The sequence below is a fragment of the Amblyomma maculatum genome, chromosome 2 (genome assembly GCF_055883805.1).
Source record: "Amblyomma maculatum isolate TAMU_Amacu chromosome 2, ASM5588380v1, whole genome shotgun sequence".
Taxonomy (NCBI): domain Eukaryota; kingdom Metazoa; phylum Arthropoda; class Arachnida; order Ixodida; family Ixodidae; genus Amblyomma; species Amblyomma maculatum.
This window is the reverse complement of record NC_139345.1, coordinates 206,221,749-206,238,975: the sequence shown is the minus strand read 5'-3', so window position 1 is coordinate 206,238,975 and position 17,227 is coordinate 206,221,749. Positions and strand designations below refer to the sequence as shown.

General features: G+C 47.5%; 2 protein-coding genes across 4 annotated transcripts in view; one reads left to right on the top strand and one right to left on the bottom strand.

The window, feature by feature from the left end:
- LOC146201115 (calpain-5-like) overlaps positions 1-2,070 on the bottom strand; it is a 96,252-nt gene extending 94,182 nt beyond the window's left edge. The window contains exon 1 of one of the 2 annotated variants that reach the window (XM_084595645.1): positions 1,873-2,070. The gene's annotated coding sequence lies outside the window, so the exon portion shown is untranslated. The remainder of the gene's footprint in view (positions 1-1,872) is intronic. The other variant, XM_084595646.1, reaches the window with a different exon arrangement.
- A 200-nt stretch (positions 2,071-2,270) lies between these two features.
- Nop60B (dyskerin pseudouridine synthase 1 Nop60B) overlaps positions 2,271-17,227 on the top strand; it is a 70,086-nt gene continuing 55,129 nt past the window's right edge. For both annotated transcript variants that reach the window (XM_084595643.1, XM_084595644.1), the window contains exons 1-7: positions 2,271-2,380; positions 2,649-2,695; positions 2,761-2,847; positions 3,062-3,232; positions 9,015-9,185; positions 9,813-9,939; positions 10,660-10,934. In XM_084595643.1, the coding sequence (XP_084451769.1) occupies positions 2,356-2,380; positions 2,649-2,695; positions 2,761-2,847; positions 3,062-3,232; positions 9,015-9,185; positions 9,813-9,939; positions 10,660-10,934 (903 nt within the window). In that variant the 5' untranslated portion in view covers positions 2,271-2,355. The remainder of the gene's footprint in view (positions 2,381-2,648; positions 2,696-2,760; positions 2,848-3,061; positions 3,233-9,014; positions 9,186-9,812; positions 9,940-10,659; positions 10,935-17,227) is intronic.

The window sequence follows — 17,227 nt, the reverse complement described above, 5'->3', positions numbered from 1 at the left end:
GTTGCTGCTGCCTTTCCCTTCATGAAATGTGGGCATTCGCCTATTTCTGCTAAATTGTTGAAAATTGAACTTCCAGAATCTAACTGCCAATAGCACAGCTACAAGCCCTACTAGTAGTAGTGTGCTTTTATTTTCAAGTCACCAAATGACTACAGTTTGATTGTGCTTTTCTTTTTTAACACTTGCGTGTTTGCCACGCAACAGCGTGGTCTTAGACAACACTGGGCAAGCCTCTGCAAGAGCTTCCTGAAACCTGAACCACTCTATATGCACGAATTCCATCCCTGAAAACAAACAATCAATAATAGAAGTTTGATTTGGTTCATAGGGTTTAACACGCCAAAGAGAAACTTGCTATGAGGGACGCTGTAGCGGAGGGCTCGGGAAAATATTGAGCACAAGGGCCTGGCATTTTCCCTCAACCGAAATGCGGCTCCCTATGGCCGGGTTCAAACTTAGGTCCTTTGGCTCAGTAGTCAAGTACCTTAAACACTGAGCCACCCCAGTGGGGCAGATTACAAAGGTATACCAGTGGTGCTGGAAATTTTTGTTACTGCCTTTTCATGAAAAGGTGGTAAAAGTTTATTTTTGAGTCACAGATACACTTCAGGAGCGGCGTGGCTGTACAGGGACCAAATTAAGCTCCAATCACATCATCAAAACTGTTGCAAACCGGTTGACTAGCCATGTCCCTGTTGGTCGATTTTGACTAGCGGACCTGTGGACCAATAGGAGTGGAAGCTGATAGACAGGCTTGTGACCGTTTGTGTAATGTGATTGAAGTGTAATTCCACCCCAGCTGTGGCAATAAAACAGCGCTCGAGAAAAAGCCAGGGCAAAGAACGACACCCTTGCATATACAAGGACAATGCGGTAATACAGCCATTTTTACTGTCACAAAAATTATTTTCAAAATGTTTGACCAAAGCAGGGCACATATTTCCAACAATCTTGACAGTTTATGTTCTCCATTGAAGCCTTTTGCAGCAGTAAATTAAACGGCGTTCTAATTCAGTCCTTTGTTGGTTTTGTGGGTTTACAGGGTTTACCGTCCCAAACTGACTAAGGCTGTGAGACATGCCGTAGTGGAGGACTCTGGAATTTTGACCACCTGGGCTTCTTTAACATACAAAAACATCGCATGGTGTATGGGCACCTTGCTTTTTAACCCCACCGCAAAGTTAATGTAGTCATTTGTGTTCCAGCATATGCATTCTTTTTTGCCAGTATTCTGAGGCAAAATACATTAACTGGGCTAGTTACCCACGCTACTTCAATAAAACAATGTTCTAATAAAAAAAAAAAAATAATCGCACAATGCCGCAAGATGAGGCTTGAAAGTGCCAGTTATTTTTTTTAAGCATATGTGGGGCCTCCACTGGCTTCCTGAAGGTGCAAAAGACAGCAGCGAGACCTCGGCGCACAAAAGCTATGTGGCGTCTGACTACGTGATTCGGAAGACGAAGGCGGCATTTCACGCCTTCTTGGTTTAGCAGCACGCTCGCTTACGAATGACCAGGACGTGCACTCAAGTTTCCAGCAGGCAGCATGTTAGAACTTACCACGTGACATCTAGAGCTGCCACACGATGAAAGAGGAAGGCCGCTGACATCGCACAGTTACATTAGCAGCCAAAAACCTAAGAAATCCGAGCAGGCGCAGCACACAACGCCTGCCTGCATGCTGACACTTGCGAGCGACAGGGCGGCTGGTGCGAAACTGAAATGGGTGTCTGAGTCGGAAGAAGCTGTCCCCTCCGAACAGGCAAAGAGGGTTCCCAGTACCAGGGGCAGGCGAAACCGTCGTGTGCGACAAGTCGCGCTCTACGGTGAGCATTGTTCCCCTTCACAGATGGTAGGGACCAGCGCTTACCTCAGATGCGTGGGCCACATCCAAACTACTACTACTTCTTCTTGCTACGCCGTGGACGGCCTAGGCACGAGGCGTGAGAGCTGAGGTTACTGACGCCGGCTTTCATTCATTGCATTCATCGTCTCTCGCTTCTTCTGATCTCTCGCCCATTTCCATTTTTGTAATCGCGAGGGATTTCGGCGCCCATTGTGCCTAGTCGCAAAACATTCACAAGCTGCACTTAACCAAAAACATAAAAAACCAATTAAAACGTTTTATTAATAAATTTGCCAAAAATAACTTATAAAAATTTAATTTTTTGTTTTAAACTTTAAAATTTAAAAGATTATTTGGCCACATGTATACTGAACTACACTATAGCCACATGTTTCAGCAGTGTCATGGACATCAATATTAGCGTTCTGCGCGCCATTATGCGTTGGCGGTTTGCAACAACGCAACCGAGCAATGTTTTCTTGAAACACGTGCTCGCCATCCCTCGTTATGGAAGAAATAGAAGAAACGCAAGGTAGGAAGTTCCAGGTAGCGCAGGCAGCTTGAGTGCATGATACTGCAAGTATTGAGAAACGCGTTTGAAGGTCGAGACTGACTGTTGTTTTACCTTGGCCGAGTCTGTCTCGCGCAACGCCGCTTTGTGCACTTTTGGTGGCACCAGGCGCAGCATTTGGCAACTTCGCACGCGCCGCGTGACGCGCGCTGCAAAAAAACGCATTGGCGGCAGATCTGCGCTAACGTTGCCACTTTGAGTGACTGATGGCATCCGGCTTCTTTTGCAGTGCTATCCTCGGCCAAGAAGGAGAAGAAGAAGCGCAAAACTCTCGGGGTGAGTGTGCTGACGCAGACCGATGACGCCGAGCGCGAACCCAACGCTCTGATCTGTTTGTGCAGGACTTGCAGGCAGAGGGAGACTTCCTGATCGCGCCCTCGGACAAAGCCGGAAGTCTGAACACATCGCAGTGGCCACTGCTTCTTAAGGTTCTCTCCGCTAATCTGTTTTCTCATGCTCCTCAGTATTGTACACCTTGCGCGGGCCACCGTTAGGCACAAAACAGTTTCACGCAGCTTTGCAGCCTACAAAAAGGGCTCGCTGCATTAGTTAACGGCGCCCGCGACAGGTCGTGCAGCTTTTTAAATATTCCCTGCGCCTTTCGGATTATCGGGATTTAATATTGAGAATGGTACCGCGCAGAACTTCGACGCTCTCAATGTGCGGACCAACCACTACGTGCCCATGCCGCACGGCAGCAACCCGCTCAAGCGGGAGCTGCGCGAGTACATACGTTCTGGCTTCATCAACCTGGATAAGCCGTGCAACCCATCCTCCCACGAAGTGGTCGCCTGGGTGAAGCGGATCCTGAAGGTGCGTGTTTACCGTTCGTCTGTTTTTTATTGCACGAGCATTCCAGCATTCTTCGATTTCGACAAGGTGGCTGTGAAGCCAATTTGGGGAAAAAACGAAGTTTCAGCCGGTTTGCATAGTTTCACAGTGCTGCTTGGAAGCCACGTGTATTGGAGATCTAGCCGGCAGTCGCTGCACGCGATGGCTGCTCTTAGTTGTAAATCGCCATTTTGATGAGCAGCTGTTCTGGTTGGCACTACTCAAGCCAAGGTTGCGAAATGGGCACAGCGGCATAGCGGCATGGGCTCCAAGCTTTCTGCTTCCTATGAATCTTGGATAGTGGTCGTTGACTACAGTGTTTCCTAGAATCTGAGGAGCTGCACGTGGTTTAAGCATGTTGATGGCCCAAGACAAGTTCGGTGATCAAATTCGAAGTAAGTGCGTAGCACTGCTTACCCATACCCTCATAAGCATCTTTATCATCGAGCCCGGTGAACCTACTTCGCTGTTCCAGACTTCCCAGCTTCACCTATAGCGACGCCAATGAAAAGCGCAGTGCAGCCGCGTCCTGAGCTCTCTTCACACCATCTGCATCGTTTCTTATCACTGAGTGGCTCGAAGCCGAGGTCAAGGGAGCTCTGTGCTTACACGTCTGCTTGTCCATGAAGGCCGAGGAGCGAGTGATGCTAGAGAGTCTGAATTCGAGGGTGTGCAAGCAACATGTGTCAATTCAGTTGGAGCAACACATGCTTGTACAGCATTGCCGGTGACTGCCACAACTGTGATACGCACCACTCTCTCATTGGTTAAGATGTGCGGCACAACCCTACCTATACTTTGTCACGCATGATGCCTGCAACACTGCGAAAAGCAGGGAAGCCCTTGCCCATTCAGGATCATGAGATCTATAATAGGTAATTGTGCTCCTACCTACTGTAGTGCGCATCTCCTGATTGGACCAGGTTGCCCCTGCCTTTCACAGTGTTGCAAACAACTTTTAAGAGGAAGTATAGGCTCGTGACATCGCCACTGTCTTTTCCGCACCTTAAGCTCACGGAGAGCAAATGTAGGACCGCTACTAGCAAAATACGTGATTGGGACCAAAAACAAAAAAAAAAAGCTCTCTGCAGTGGGATTGGAACCAAGGCCAGCACGAAGAGGTCAGCTTCGCTGTCCACTGGTTAGATTACTGCGTCAGTTTCTTCATGTGCTAAGCTGCCAGTCATTTAAGCTGCGATGTCTTGTCATCATGTTCATCTTCTCTGACAAAGTTGCACTGAAGAACTCATGCCTCTTTCATATTAACAAAACCCCGAAACTTGGTAAATACTTAGATAAACATAGTAGCCGAACGAACTTAGATAATTGAGTGCTAATCTATGCTTCTGCATGTATAACTGTGCTTAGCCAAGATAAACTGTCGCTTTTATGCGTGTTTCATTTGTGGCATCATCCAGGCACAAAGGTCAACCATTTTTCTTTGTATTGGCAGGTTGGTGCTTTCAGTAGCAAGAACTTTGGCTAGAGACTAGCGAGGGCTTTAAAGGATGACAGACATTGGGGGCATTTAAGTTGTGTACTGTCTGTAACTGGCAATCATGGTCTACATTGCTTTGAGAATTAGATGCGTGCTTGATGTATTCATGTGCTAATAAATTTTGAAATATTATAGGTGACTTGCTTTGGTGCATGGCCATGCCACTGCCAACCAACATGTTTGTGGTGCGCATGTGGGCAAATTCCGGCTCTGCAAGCATGTTTTATTATTAACTTTTTTTACTTGCCACGTTCACAGTGCTGCTTGGAAGCCACGTGCATTGGAGATATGGCCGGCAGTCGCTGCACGCGATAGCTGCAGTTATGTTGTAAACCATTTTGATGAGCAGCTGTTCTGGTTGGCACTACTCAAGCTAAGGTTGCGAAATGGGCACAGCGGCATTGTAGCATGGGCTCCAAGCTTTCTGCTTCCTATGAATCTTGGATAGTGGTCGCTGACTACAGTGTTTCCTATAAACTGAGGAACTGCATGTGGTTTAAGCACGTTGATGGCCCAAGACAAGTTCGGTGACCCGGCCACTATAGTTACAGCTTCTGTGAGCCTTGAGTACGTAGGGCAAACATCGGTCCAAAGGTGCTAATTCTCACTTATGGCTCGTTCACACTTGAGCATTCGACGGCGAGAGCGAGCGAAATCTGCTGCCGCCAACGCGCTCCTTCATTCACAATTCTGAGCCAACATATCATCGCCGCTTCGACTGCGAGCTCCCATTAACCCTGACCTGACCACTCGACTAGCTATGTACGCCAAAAAAAGCATACACATGCTAAGTGCCGAAGGAAAAACGCATTATCATTTAATTCTTCCCTGAATCTTGGCTCATCTGACCCATGTACTGTGGCAACAAGAGCTTCAACGTGCTATTTGCAGGCATCATTAAAAAAAAGGGGGCATACTTGCTGCTCATACCAAGGGCAGCGTCGATCTTATTCCAAATGTCATTCTTCCCCTATTGCGCTGGTCGCCCGGTGATAAAGGGCCTCAGATAAAAAGTAAAAAGTAACGAAGCACCTCAAATACAGTCGAACCTCATTATAATGAAGTAGTATGGGGTGCGAAAATTTGTTCGTTATATTTGTTATAAAAGTGAACGCCCAAATTCCTGTAAATAAATTTAATAATAATACTAAACAAAATGTGCACTAATATGAACAACACAGAGGTGCGAAAACTCACAATTTTTTAATTAAAAACTGGGTATAAGCACGAAATCTCGGGAGCAAAAATGAATACTAATTTGGAATGTTGTCTCCGCGCACAATTTGCTCGACGGAGCCAAAGGACTCGAGGAGTGTAGTGCATGCGCACGGGTCCGTCGCAGTGGCAGGGGCTCATGTCATGACGACGCAATAGTGATGGCATGCCTGTGAGCCGTTGCATGGCCAAACTCGAGCAGTGGCGATGCTCAAGTCCGTTAATGGCCGTTTATGACCTCCGAGATCACCTCGCGCGATGGTGTGATCTCGAAGGCTATAAGCCGTTGGCGGTAGTTTTTATTGCCGCCGCTAAATGACTCTGCACACGAATGCGCGGCCGATCTAAACAAACTTCTGCGGCGGGCGATTCGATTAATTGAAAAAATGTGTTTTTGATGTTTTTTCTTTTTCGGCTCCTCTGCCTATTTTTTTGTCGTTTCAGTTTTAAAAACTGCTTCGTTATAAACGATCTAGCATCAAATTTTGAAGAAAAAAAAATTTTTTGTTATACAGAAAGAACTCCCATCGAAATAAACCATAGACCAACCAAACTATGATTTTATTTCTTTTTATGCGATAATTCGTTATATCCGTGTTCGTTATAGCGATGCTCGACTTTTTCACATTAAAAAAAAAAGTGAAAAAAAAAAATCAATTTGTTAAATAAAGAAAACGGCAGTGCTAGCGAGATTTGAACTCACTACTTCTTGTTCCGTAGCCTTCTGTGCTAACCACTTGGCCACGCCGAGATATGGGATCCTGGGAAGTATTTTTGCGTGTTATGTCACGGCCACATTTATAATGTTGAAACTTCATGTTTCGAGGTGTACAAGCCATTGCTGCCGCTCTAAAAATCAACTCCTGGACCATCGGAGCTTGCCGCCTGCTCTTACGACTTGCAACTAATGTTCTGGATGCTTATGCGCACTATATTGTGCACGTGAATCATTTTAACATGTAGAGTTTCACAGCGCTGGCAAATTTAGGAGCGCTGGCTTTTTAGTCATGCTCTGCTACTGTGGACATAATTTTTGCTGAACACGGAGCTGTAGCACAGACCTTCAAGGAAAAAAAGTGCGACAAAGCTTCAAAACTGGCAAGCACAACAGTGAGGACCTTAGTTTACTGGTAACTAAATCTTATTTGTATGTAAACATTTCGGGAAGCATTGCGATGACCGAGGGCTCTATTTGTTTATACGCAGTGCAAGAAGGAGCGCAAAAGCTTGAGAAACACGTAAAGTATTATGCATTACAAGCTCTCTGTTGTTTTTTCTTTCATGGGCCCATCTCTCGGTAAATTACTCTCTTTCTCATTTTATCTATTTTTTTCTGCTGTTTACACTGGGCTACGGTGCAGGCTATGCTCTCTGATGTGTAGGCCCTGTTTTGAGCCTGCAGTGAACATTTTGGCCGTAATCATCCTGTTAGAGTAGCCTCAAGAAGAGCTGTGAAGTTATGCATGTTGACCACATAATTTTTAATTCTGTATTTAGTTGTACGTTAATCGCCAGTGTGTTATGAGATTATCAGAGCCGCTAGACCAGTGCGAAAAACTTACTGGTTTCGCACATGAAGACGCTGGTTTTTCCAATAGGGGCAACACATCGCTTTAGTGTTCAGCATGACCCTTGTCCTATCGCACACGTATAGCTTCACGGCGTCACAGCTTCGAAAGCATTTCGGCTGTGGCCGTCACTTATTGTGAACCGATGGTTGATTGCGAGTACGCTGTTGCCATATTGGCCCCTGAGGGATGCTTACCGGTCGACGCCGCGGACCACGTCGGCTCAACTTTCTCGCCTTCCTATTGGCTGATGGAATTCGGCGGATTCTCTCCAGCGGCTGCAGAATTCGCTTACTCTCGCCGCCGAATGCTCACGTGTGAACGAGCCATTAGACTTCTGCCTACAACACATATGCAGACCTAACTTTGGAAGCAGTATTGTTGCTGCTTTGGAGCAGTTGCTTTTATGCAAAGGTGGTCATAATCTATGGTGCCGTCATGGTGTAGCTGTGTGCTAATGCGTGCTGCCTAGAGACCTTTATGGAGCATTGTTGTTTTACTTATTGCTGATATATGTGTACTTGTTCAAGCCTAAGTGAAAGGGAGTGCTTTGCTTATTGTTATTGAATTGCAGCTACTGCCTACAGTTAAGGACAGATATTTTTATTTTATTTATTTACAGACATACTGCGGACCGTGGTTAGGTCCAAGCAGGTAGGGCACTATACATAGCAAAGAAACAAGCAGATAAAATTATACAAAACGAAGCAATATACAGCATAAATGCACTTACAACATAGAGTTTGCAACGTAATAAAACCAAGACACTTACAGATGAGGTGTAAGGAAAAAAAAAATATATATGTACATATATATATACATACATACATTATATACATATGCATATACACATACACACATATATATATACATACATATATACAAAAAGCGAGGAGCCTGCAGTCAATAAACCTTGTTTTTCAGAAAGAGCCAAAAGGCACGCACAAAATTCAAGAACGCGAGCAGCTAGTTCATGGAGGTGACCTGGGCAAACAGTTCCACTCAGCGATGGTGCGAGGAAAAAAAGAAAGCTTATACAAGTCAGTTCGAGCAAAATAAGGAGAAAATAAATCTGTGTGGTAGTATCGAGTGTTTCTGGCTGGTTGAGGAATGAAATATTGTGACGGATCATGTCCTAGTTTAATTTGATGTAGTGTACGGATCCCACACTATGCACGCATATTCAAGCTTAGGCCTGATTAAAGAAAGATAGCTAAGAAGTTTTACATCAGATGGGGAATTTCGGAGTTCATGCCTGAGGAAACACAGTTTTCTAAATGCTGCTCTGCAAATGTTATCAATATGTGTATTCCAGGATAAGTCACTTGTAATTGTCACGCCTAGGTATTTTACAGCAGTTACTTCCATCAGCTATTACCGTTGTGGGATCACAGTGTGTGTCATCATATCTTAGTGTCAGTATCCTGTGGTGTACATGCGTACAGAAGTGGTGTGTATACTGGTGGTGGTTTCAATCGAGTAGGTGGAGAAGACTGGCCACAGTGGGACTCTGGACCCCAAGGTGTCGGGCTGCCTGATTGTTTGCATCGAGCGAACCACACGTCTGGCCAAGTCTCAGCAGAGTGCAGGGAAGGAGTATGTGGCCATCTTCAAGCTGCATCAGGACCCTGCCTCTTACTCTCACATTGTCCAGGTAGGCTGACCTATCGTCCAGGGGTCTTCGTGATTTCATGTCAGCACTCTCGTATGGGCAGGGGCCCTAAAATGAGAGTGAAATGCTGCAGAGAGTGTTGACTATTAGTCTTTCTTATTTGCGCTTTCTCATTTTTATTTAACTTAATCACTCACTGCGGTCGCCTACGCACCGTAGCCGCACGCTGTTGAGGCCACGGAGAAGGAAGCTAATGCAGTGCTCTTCGCTGAGTAATTGCAGCAGTAATTGGCTGATAACGTGCTGAACTACTCTCCAGGCATAAACCGAACTTTTCTACGCAGAAGCGAAGCTTACGCTTCAATATATTCGCACGCGCGACCTGGTTTCGAAGGCAGCGTCGCTTGGCGCAGTGTAGGCACGCTGCGTTTTGCCTACACTTCATGTCGCTGCCGATTGCAGCGCAACCTTTGTTTACAAACATGACGCTTGTCTATTGCGCAGTGGCTCGACACGGATTTAAAATTTGGAAACGTGGTGCGCAGGCAGTCGAGCGGCTTTAACGGCTGAATGCGACAGAGGCATTTTAAACCGGCCGATGGAATAAGTGTATTCTGTCTGCTGCCAGCCTGGAGGTTGTGTTGAGCCTGACTGTTGTCTCTTGTGCAGGCATGTGAGAAGCTGAAGGGGGCCATGTTCCAGCGGCCACCCTTGATTGCAGCTGTCAAACGACAACTGCGCATTCGCACCATCTACGACAGCAAGCTGCTCGACTACGATTCTAGGCAGAACATGGGTGGGTGAATCACTAGCTGCTTGCATGTGTGTGCTCTTTGTGAGCGAGAGAGCGGTTGGTGCTATAGTGCAAGCTCGTTAATTGAAACTGTGTGGTGACGCCAGCACAATTCCAAATAGATGTAGACTAATGAAAGTGAACGGAAAACACAGTATGTTGTGGGTAGGAAAAAAATTCAGTGGTCACTTTCTGCTTCCATCCTAGATGGTGGCGACCAACATGATCTGCTGTAATGCTTACACTTCATGTGAAGGGCAGCAAAAGGCTTCTCCTTCACCTTCAAAACCAAGAAGGTGGACAGCGTTGTGCACATCCCAGCTTGCATAGTGGACCCGCGAAGGGCATTCAAGGTCTGTGGGCGAGGTTGTAAGGCTGAGAATTTAAGCAGCATGCAACTAAACTTTTCGACTGCCACTTTTTGACCAGACAAGCAAAACAGACACGGGCATAAGATGCACACAGCTTTTTTTTTTTTTTCTTTTTAGAAGCTAGCGCTTTGTCATCTTTTTGTGTTCGTGTCTTTTTTGCGCTATGTTTTTCTGGTATCGTGAACCATAAAATCAAGCATCTACCCTTACGAGTCACATAACGTCATATTCGCGAATTTGTACTTGATAGTCATGGAGGTTGCACGTCTGTTTTAGTGTGAAGAGCGGGGCCTTTAACGGTATTGCATATATACATTCTTCACGTGGAAGTGATGACCGTGCTTTGGTGTAGGTGTGCTATGGATGAGCTGCGAGGCGGGCACGTACGTGCGGACACTGTGTGTGCACATCGGCTTGTTGCTGGGCACGGGAGCAGTCATGGAGGAGCTGCGGCGTGTCCGGTCAGGCATCCAAGATGAAACGAGTGGCATGGTGACACTGCATGACGTGCTGGATGCACAGTGGCTGTATGAAAACCACCGGGACGAAGAGTACCTGCGCCGAGTCATCCAGCCCCTGGAGCGCCTGCTTGTCAGCCACAAGCGTGTCGTAATGAAGGACAGCGCGGTGAGCGGGGTTGGGTGTTGGTTGCAAGCGTTCAGCTTGTTCATGTGCACACATTGTGCTCTTTCTTCTTTTAAGTTGCATAAAGGGGTAGAAAATTGTAACGGGAACTAAATAGGTATATAATTGATCCCAGATATTTCAAATTATCACTTATAATCAAATCTCGATGTAATGAATTTCGCGGGACCGCAAAAAGTCATTCGTTATTTTGTAATATTTTTGTAATGAAAAATCTGCGATTATAAGCCAGTGGTCAAACCTAGGTATGCGAATGACGTACCTTGGCAGTGGGCATGTGTGTAGACAGGCAAAACCTCGAATGAAAATGTTGCACTAACTCCAAAGCTGATTTATTTGAAGAAATCAATTACCATATGCACGCGTGTAATGGCCGCACTTTTTTTTTCGAGATTGGGGTGAAAATCAGGGGGTGCAGCGATTATATGAGAAAAAAGACAGCGAAAAAAATTATTTGTGGTGGTACCTGCCTTTATTACAGTTGAATACCGCCACAACGAAATTTCCGCGACAACGAATAATTTTTTATTCCCCGCGAGTATCCTATAAGAATTAATGGCCTAAATTTCTCTGCACAGCGAACCATTTTTGCAGAGCGTTTCCGCTTCAACGAAATTTTCGCGGGCAAAATTGAAACCAAAACTAATTTTATTGGCGAGAAGTCCAAGTCAAATCCAAAGTCACATTAAGCATGAAATCACGTGATTGCAGTTCCGCTATTTTGGCTTTGTGTCGTGGTCGCGTTGTTCACTCGCGGCCTTTCTCTTCGACAACGAGGAGTTTTCATCCGCAGGACACGATGGCAACGCAAGTGAAAAAACGCAAAACTCTTTCCCTTGAGCAAAAAGCTCAAATAATCTCCCAAGCAGAAAGCGGAAGGAAGAAAGAGGCAATTGCTGAAGACTTCGGAATTCCTGCAAGGTCGCTGTCAACGATTCTAGGCAATAAGGACAGCGTGAGAATGGCACTTGCTTCAGGCACATCCTCGAAGCACAAAAAGGTGTGACGCGGCCCCTCCATGAAGAGTTGGACAAAGCAGTGTATGCGTGGTTTGTGGAAGCACGAGCCAGCAACGTCCCCCTGTCCGGAAGCATCGTCCAGCAGAAAGCCTTGAACAATGCATTGCTACTTGGCATTGATGATTTTAAAGCCAGCATTGGCTGGCTAAACCGTTTCAAGGCCCGCCATAACATCGTTGGAAAAGTGTTATGCGGCGAGTCAATGTCAGCAGACGTGGACGGAGCAGCTGCTTGGAATGCGAGTAACATGGCCGGAATTTTAAGCAACTTCGTGCCTGCAGACATTTACAACGCCGACGAGACCGGGCTATTCTACGAGATGTTGCCGGCTAGGACGCTCGACTTCAAGGGGCAGCGCTGTCACGGCGGCAAACACAGCAAAAAACGCATCACAGTGCTGCTTTGCACAAACATGGATGGCTCGGACAAGCTGTCACGAAATCGGCGCCCATTTTCATCAAGCCGGCACAGCGCGAGGCCCGCGCGGCGTCGCGTGGAAGGCATGGAGAGCAAAGCCCCCTTCCCCGCGCGGGAGAGCGCGTAGCTTTGTACGCGTTGCCGTGACCCTCTTTCCCATTGCCCGGGGAGGACGGTGGTTCATCGGCCAGGAATGTGCCAGGCCTTTCGAGAACTTACTATGGGACCTGGCCAATGACGACGCGCGGCTCGACGGGAGGAGAAGAGGGAGCTACAACCAGCGAAGCTATGTGTGTGTGCGCGCTAGATTTGGCGCGTGTTAACAAACAGACGCGGCGCGCCCTATTTAAAGCGACCGCGCCGCTTGTTGAGTCAGTCAGTCAGCCAGTCAGTCAGTTCGTCAATGTTTTGCGACGTGCTCGCCTGTGTTTCGACTGGACTCCCGGGGATCACCCACTGCTGGCAAGCCCACGGACTTTCAAGGGAGCGGCGCTCGTCTCGTATGGCGGCCACATCGTGACTCTTGAGGCGTCGGACTGCAACAGTGCCCGGTGAACAATTTGGTGTTTGTTTATGTACTCTCTCGTGTTTCATCTGTTGTAAAGCCTCTACGTTATTGGATACCTGTGTAATTGCATGCTTAGCGTTTGTATTCTGTGAACCTCTCGTGTATGTATTTCAAGTGATCTTGTGTATTCCTTTGTATCGTCTCTTGCTGTGCATAAATTGTGTTTTGTTTGTTACTTCTGACTCCGATCCTTTCTCTGGTTTGAACCGGCGACCGCTGGGCACCAAACGACCACCCCCTTCTGTCACCACAAGGTAGTTGAATTCCGGCTGAGCTTGCCACGCAAGTCGAGGGCATCTCCTTTGCGACCGGAACAGCTACCCCCACTCACTCTAAGGGTGTCTGGGAGTGTGCGCACCGTTAAGGGCGCATCGTTAATAATAATATCCCCCTAATTATTAACGGGTGACAATTATTCTGGCGTCCGCGACAGGACGTTTGGTGCATTCAAGCTCAGAGGACGGAGAACGAGTTAGAAGAGTTTACGAAGAGGTCGTAAACTGTGTAGCAGCAGAGCGATAGCGAGAGGTTGTGCCGCGCGGAAGCGTTTAGGCGAGGTTCGCTAAGCAGTCTTTAGGTTACACCCAGACGGTTCGCGCTTCAGATATGAATCTGAAAGAGTTGATTGAGGCTGGCACCCAGCTGGGATTGTCCGGTGCCGAACTGCGCAAATGGGTTAGCCAGAGAGAAAAAGAAGAAAGAGAGAGAGAAAAAGAAGAAAGAGAGAGAGAAGAAAAGGAACGAGAGAGGGCTCGAAAGGAAGCCGAGGAAGAAAGAGAGAGAGCAGAGAAAGAACGAAAGAGAGCTCGAAAGGAAGCCGAGGAAGAAAGAGAGAGAGCAGAAAAAGAACGAGAGAAGGCTCGAAAGGAGCGTGAAGAGGAATTTCAGCGAGAAAAGGAATTACTTACTATGAAACTTCAGCTCCAAAACTCAGGGAACAACAACGGTTTAACTGAAGTGCATAGCTCCAGTGAAGGACATAGCAGCTTGCGGATAGACGCAAGCAAATTGATCCCGAAATATGACGAGAGAAGAGACGATCTCGACGCGTTCCTCTTGCGTTTTGAAAGGGTCGCCATAAATGCAAATTGGACAGACAGTGAATGTGCTACCATCTTGAGCACTTGCCTCAGCGGCGAAGCATTAAGTGTGTTTGGAAGACTTCCTCCTGAGGATGCAGGCAGCTATAACAAAGTGAAAGCTGCATTACTTAAAAGGTTTAGATTTACGACGGATGGGTTTCGTGAGAAGTTCAGGACTGGAAAACCTATGGACGGTGAAACGGCAACACAGTATGTTGCGCGACTGAGTCATTATTTCGACCGCTGGACTGAACTCTCAAAAATTAAACTTGAGTATGGCGCACTTCGCGAACTCCTAATTAAGGAACAATTTCTGGGTAGCTGTCACCCTGGTTTGTCGCTTTATTTAAAAGAAAGAAAGGCACATACATTGGATGAAATGATGGAGCTCGCAGACCAGTATTTGGAAGCCCAGGGAGGCGAGAATTTGAGCAAAATTGTAAATTTGGAAACCCCTCGAAAGACCGAATTCCGACAGACACAACCTATTGTAAAGTCACCCCCGAGGTGCTATCTCTGCGGACAACTAGGCCACATCGCACCTAACTGCCGTAAACTCGTAACCAACAATCCATCCTCGTGTTGGAAATGCGGACAGAAGGGCCACAAAGCAATGTCGTGTCCCGGCGCTGACAAGGCAGCTCCGCAGGCGGCATGCGCGAGGACTCTGTCAGAGTCGGAATGTCGCCTGGAGGAAGAAGATGCCGATGGCTTTGTTGAGCTTAAGAACGGCAGGAAAGTCCGCGTGGTGCACGACTTAGAGGAGGAGGAAGCAGAGAAGGTTGTTAATCGGAAGGACAAGAAAATCCGGGTGGTGAACGCCGTAGTACATGCACAACCTGGATCTCCGGTGAATCGGATGCCGGTTTCGAGGGGAAAGATAGGAAGAAAGTCCGTTTCTGTGCTACGAGATACAGGTAGTAGTGCCGTAATCGTTAGACGCAGTTTGATTCAGGAGAATGATCTGACTGGAGAGAAATGCCCTGTGAGGCTGATTGACGGCTCCATTCAATTGCTACCTGAGGCAAAATTGGAAGTGCAGACGCAATACTATTCTGGGAAACTGACAGCCCTGTGCATGGAACGCCCTATCTACGATTTGGTGTTGGGAAATATCAAGGGCGCAAAATTTCCCGAGGATCCTGAACAAAGTCCCGCGCCTGTGCGCTGCAAGGAATCTAAAAGGAAAAAGGCAGGGCGAGGAAAGCAAGGCTATGAGAAGCCGGAAGAAAAGACTCGAGACATGAAGAACCAAAAGGGAGCACCTCAGGAGAAAACCGAAAAGAAAGAGACGGCTCAGAAAATTAAGTCAGGAATGCCTAGGCCGTCATTGATGCAGGTAGCCCAAGTGTTTGTCCTACTTATGGGGGCTTTACTTGGGATACTTCACCTTCAGCGGAAGGAATACCGGTGCCTAGGAAAGAACACTATTACAGTGATTCTTTTTGTTGGTCTGTGCGCGTTGACACAGGTTCCCGTGTATCCGTCGGCGCTACTGATTGTAGGGGCAATTATCGGCACACATTGGTTGTGTGATTTGCAAGAGGATAAGTCCTGCCTCAGGGAATTTTCAGTAGCCCGATCGGAGAACATAGAAGCGTCTCAAATGCGAGAGACTAGAGCGAAGGCAGAATCCCTGGCGGACAGAGGCGTATCACGCACTGATCGCGGGTTAGAATTACGCTCGGAAATTTAGGTTTGTGCGCTTCGCATTTGAAGAGCTGTGTGTTGTTGATTCTTATGTGTATCTGACGACAGTGTGGTGCTATGCTTGTGAACATCATGGCATTGATGTATGAATTTTGTAAAGTGTTATTACAGTTTGTGAAATTTGTGCAATGTGTGTGATATGGTCATTTGCCCCATATATTGGTGAGCGCATGCATGTGCGCGCGATGTTCGTGGTTGTTGTGAATATTGTGGGACAATATTCTTTAAGGGAGGGGCAGTGTCACGAAATCGGCGCCCATTTTCATCAAGCCGGCACAGCGCGAGGCCCGCGCGGCGTCGCGTGGAAGGCATGGAGAGCAAAGCCCCCTTCCCCGCGCGGGAGAGCGCGTAGCTTTGTACGCGTTGCCGTGACCCTCTTTCCCATTGCCCGGGGAGGACGGTGGTTCATCGGCCAGGAATGTGCCAGGCCTTTCGAGAACTTACTATGGGACCTGGCCAATGACGACGCGCGGCTCGACGGGAGGAGAAGAGGGAGCTACAACCAGCGAAGCTATGTGTGTGTGCGCGCTAGATTTGGCGCGTGTTAACAAACAGACGCGGCGCGCCCTATTTAAAGCGACCGCGCCGCTTGTTGAGTCAGTCAGTCAGCCAGTCAGTCAGTTCGTCAATGTTTTGCGACGTGCTCGCCTGTGTTTCGACTGGACTCCCGGGGATCACCCACTGCTGGCAAGCCCACGGACTTTCAAGGGAGCGGCGCTCGTCTCGTATGGCGGCCACATCGTGACTCTTGAGGCGTCGGACTGCAACAGTGCCCGGTGAACAATTTGGTGTTTGTTTATGTACTCTCTCGTGTTTCATCTGTTGTAAAGCCTCTACGTTATTGGATACCTGTGTAATTGCATGCTTAGCGTTTGTATTCTGTGAACCTCTCGTGTATGTATTTCAAGTGATCTTGTGTATTCCTTTGTATCGTCTCTTGCTGTGCATAAATTGTGTTTTGTTTGTTACTTCTGACTCCGATCCTTTCTCTGGTTTGAACCGGCGACCGCTGGGCACCAAACGACCACCCCCTTCTGTCACCACAAGGTAGTTGAATTCCGGCTGAGCTTGCCACGCAAGTCGAGGGCATCTCCTTTGCGACCGGAACAGCTACCCCCACTCACTCTAAGGGTGTCTGGGAGTGTGCGCACCGTTAAGGGCGCATCGTTAATAATAATATCCCCCTAATTATTAACGGGTGACACAAGCGTCCGCTGTTAGTCATAGGCAAAAGTGCCAAGCCGCACTGTTTTAAGGGAACTCTTAGCCTACCTGTGCAGTACAAGGCAAACAACAAGTCATGGATGACCCGCGCTATTTTCACCGAGTGGATGGTGGCATTCGACCGCGACATGAAACGGCAGGGCCGTAAAGTTTGCTTGCTTCTGGACAATTGTTCAGCGCATCACTCCGACGAAGTCAAGCTCACTAACACGGAGCTGAGGTTTTTCCCTCCCAATTGCACGTCTGTCTTACAGC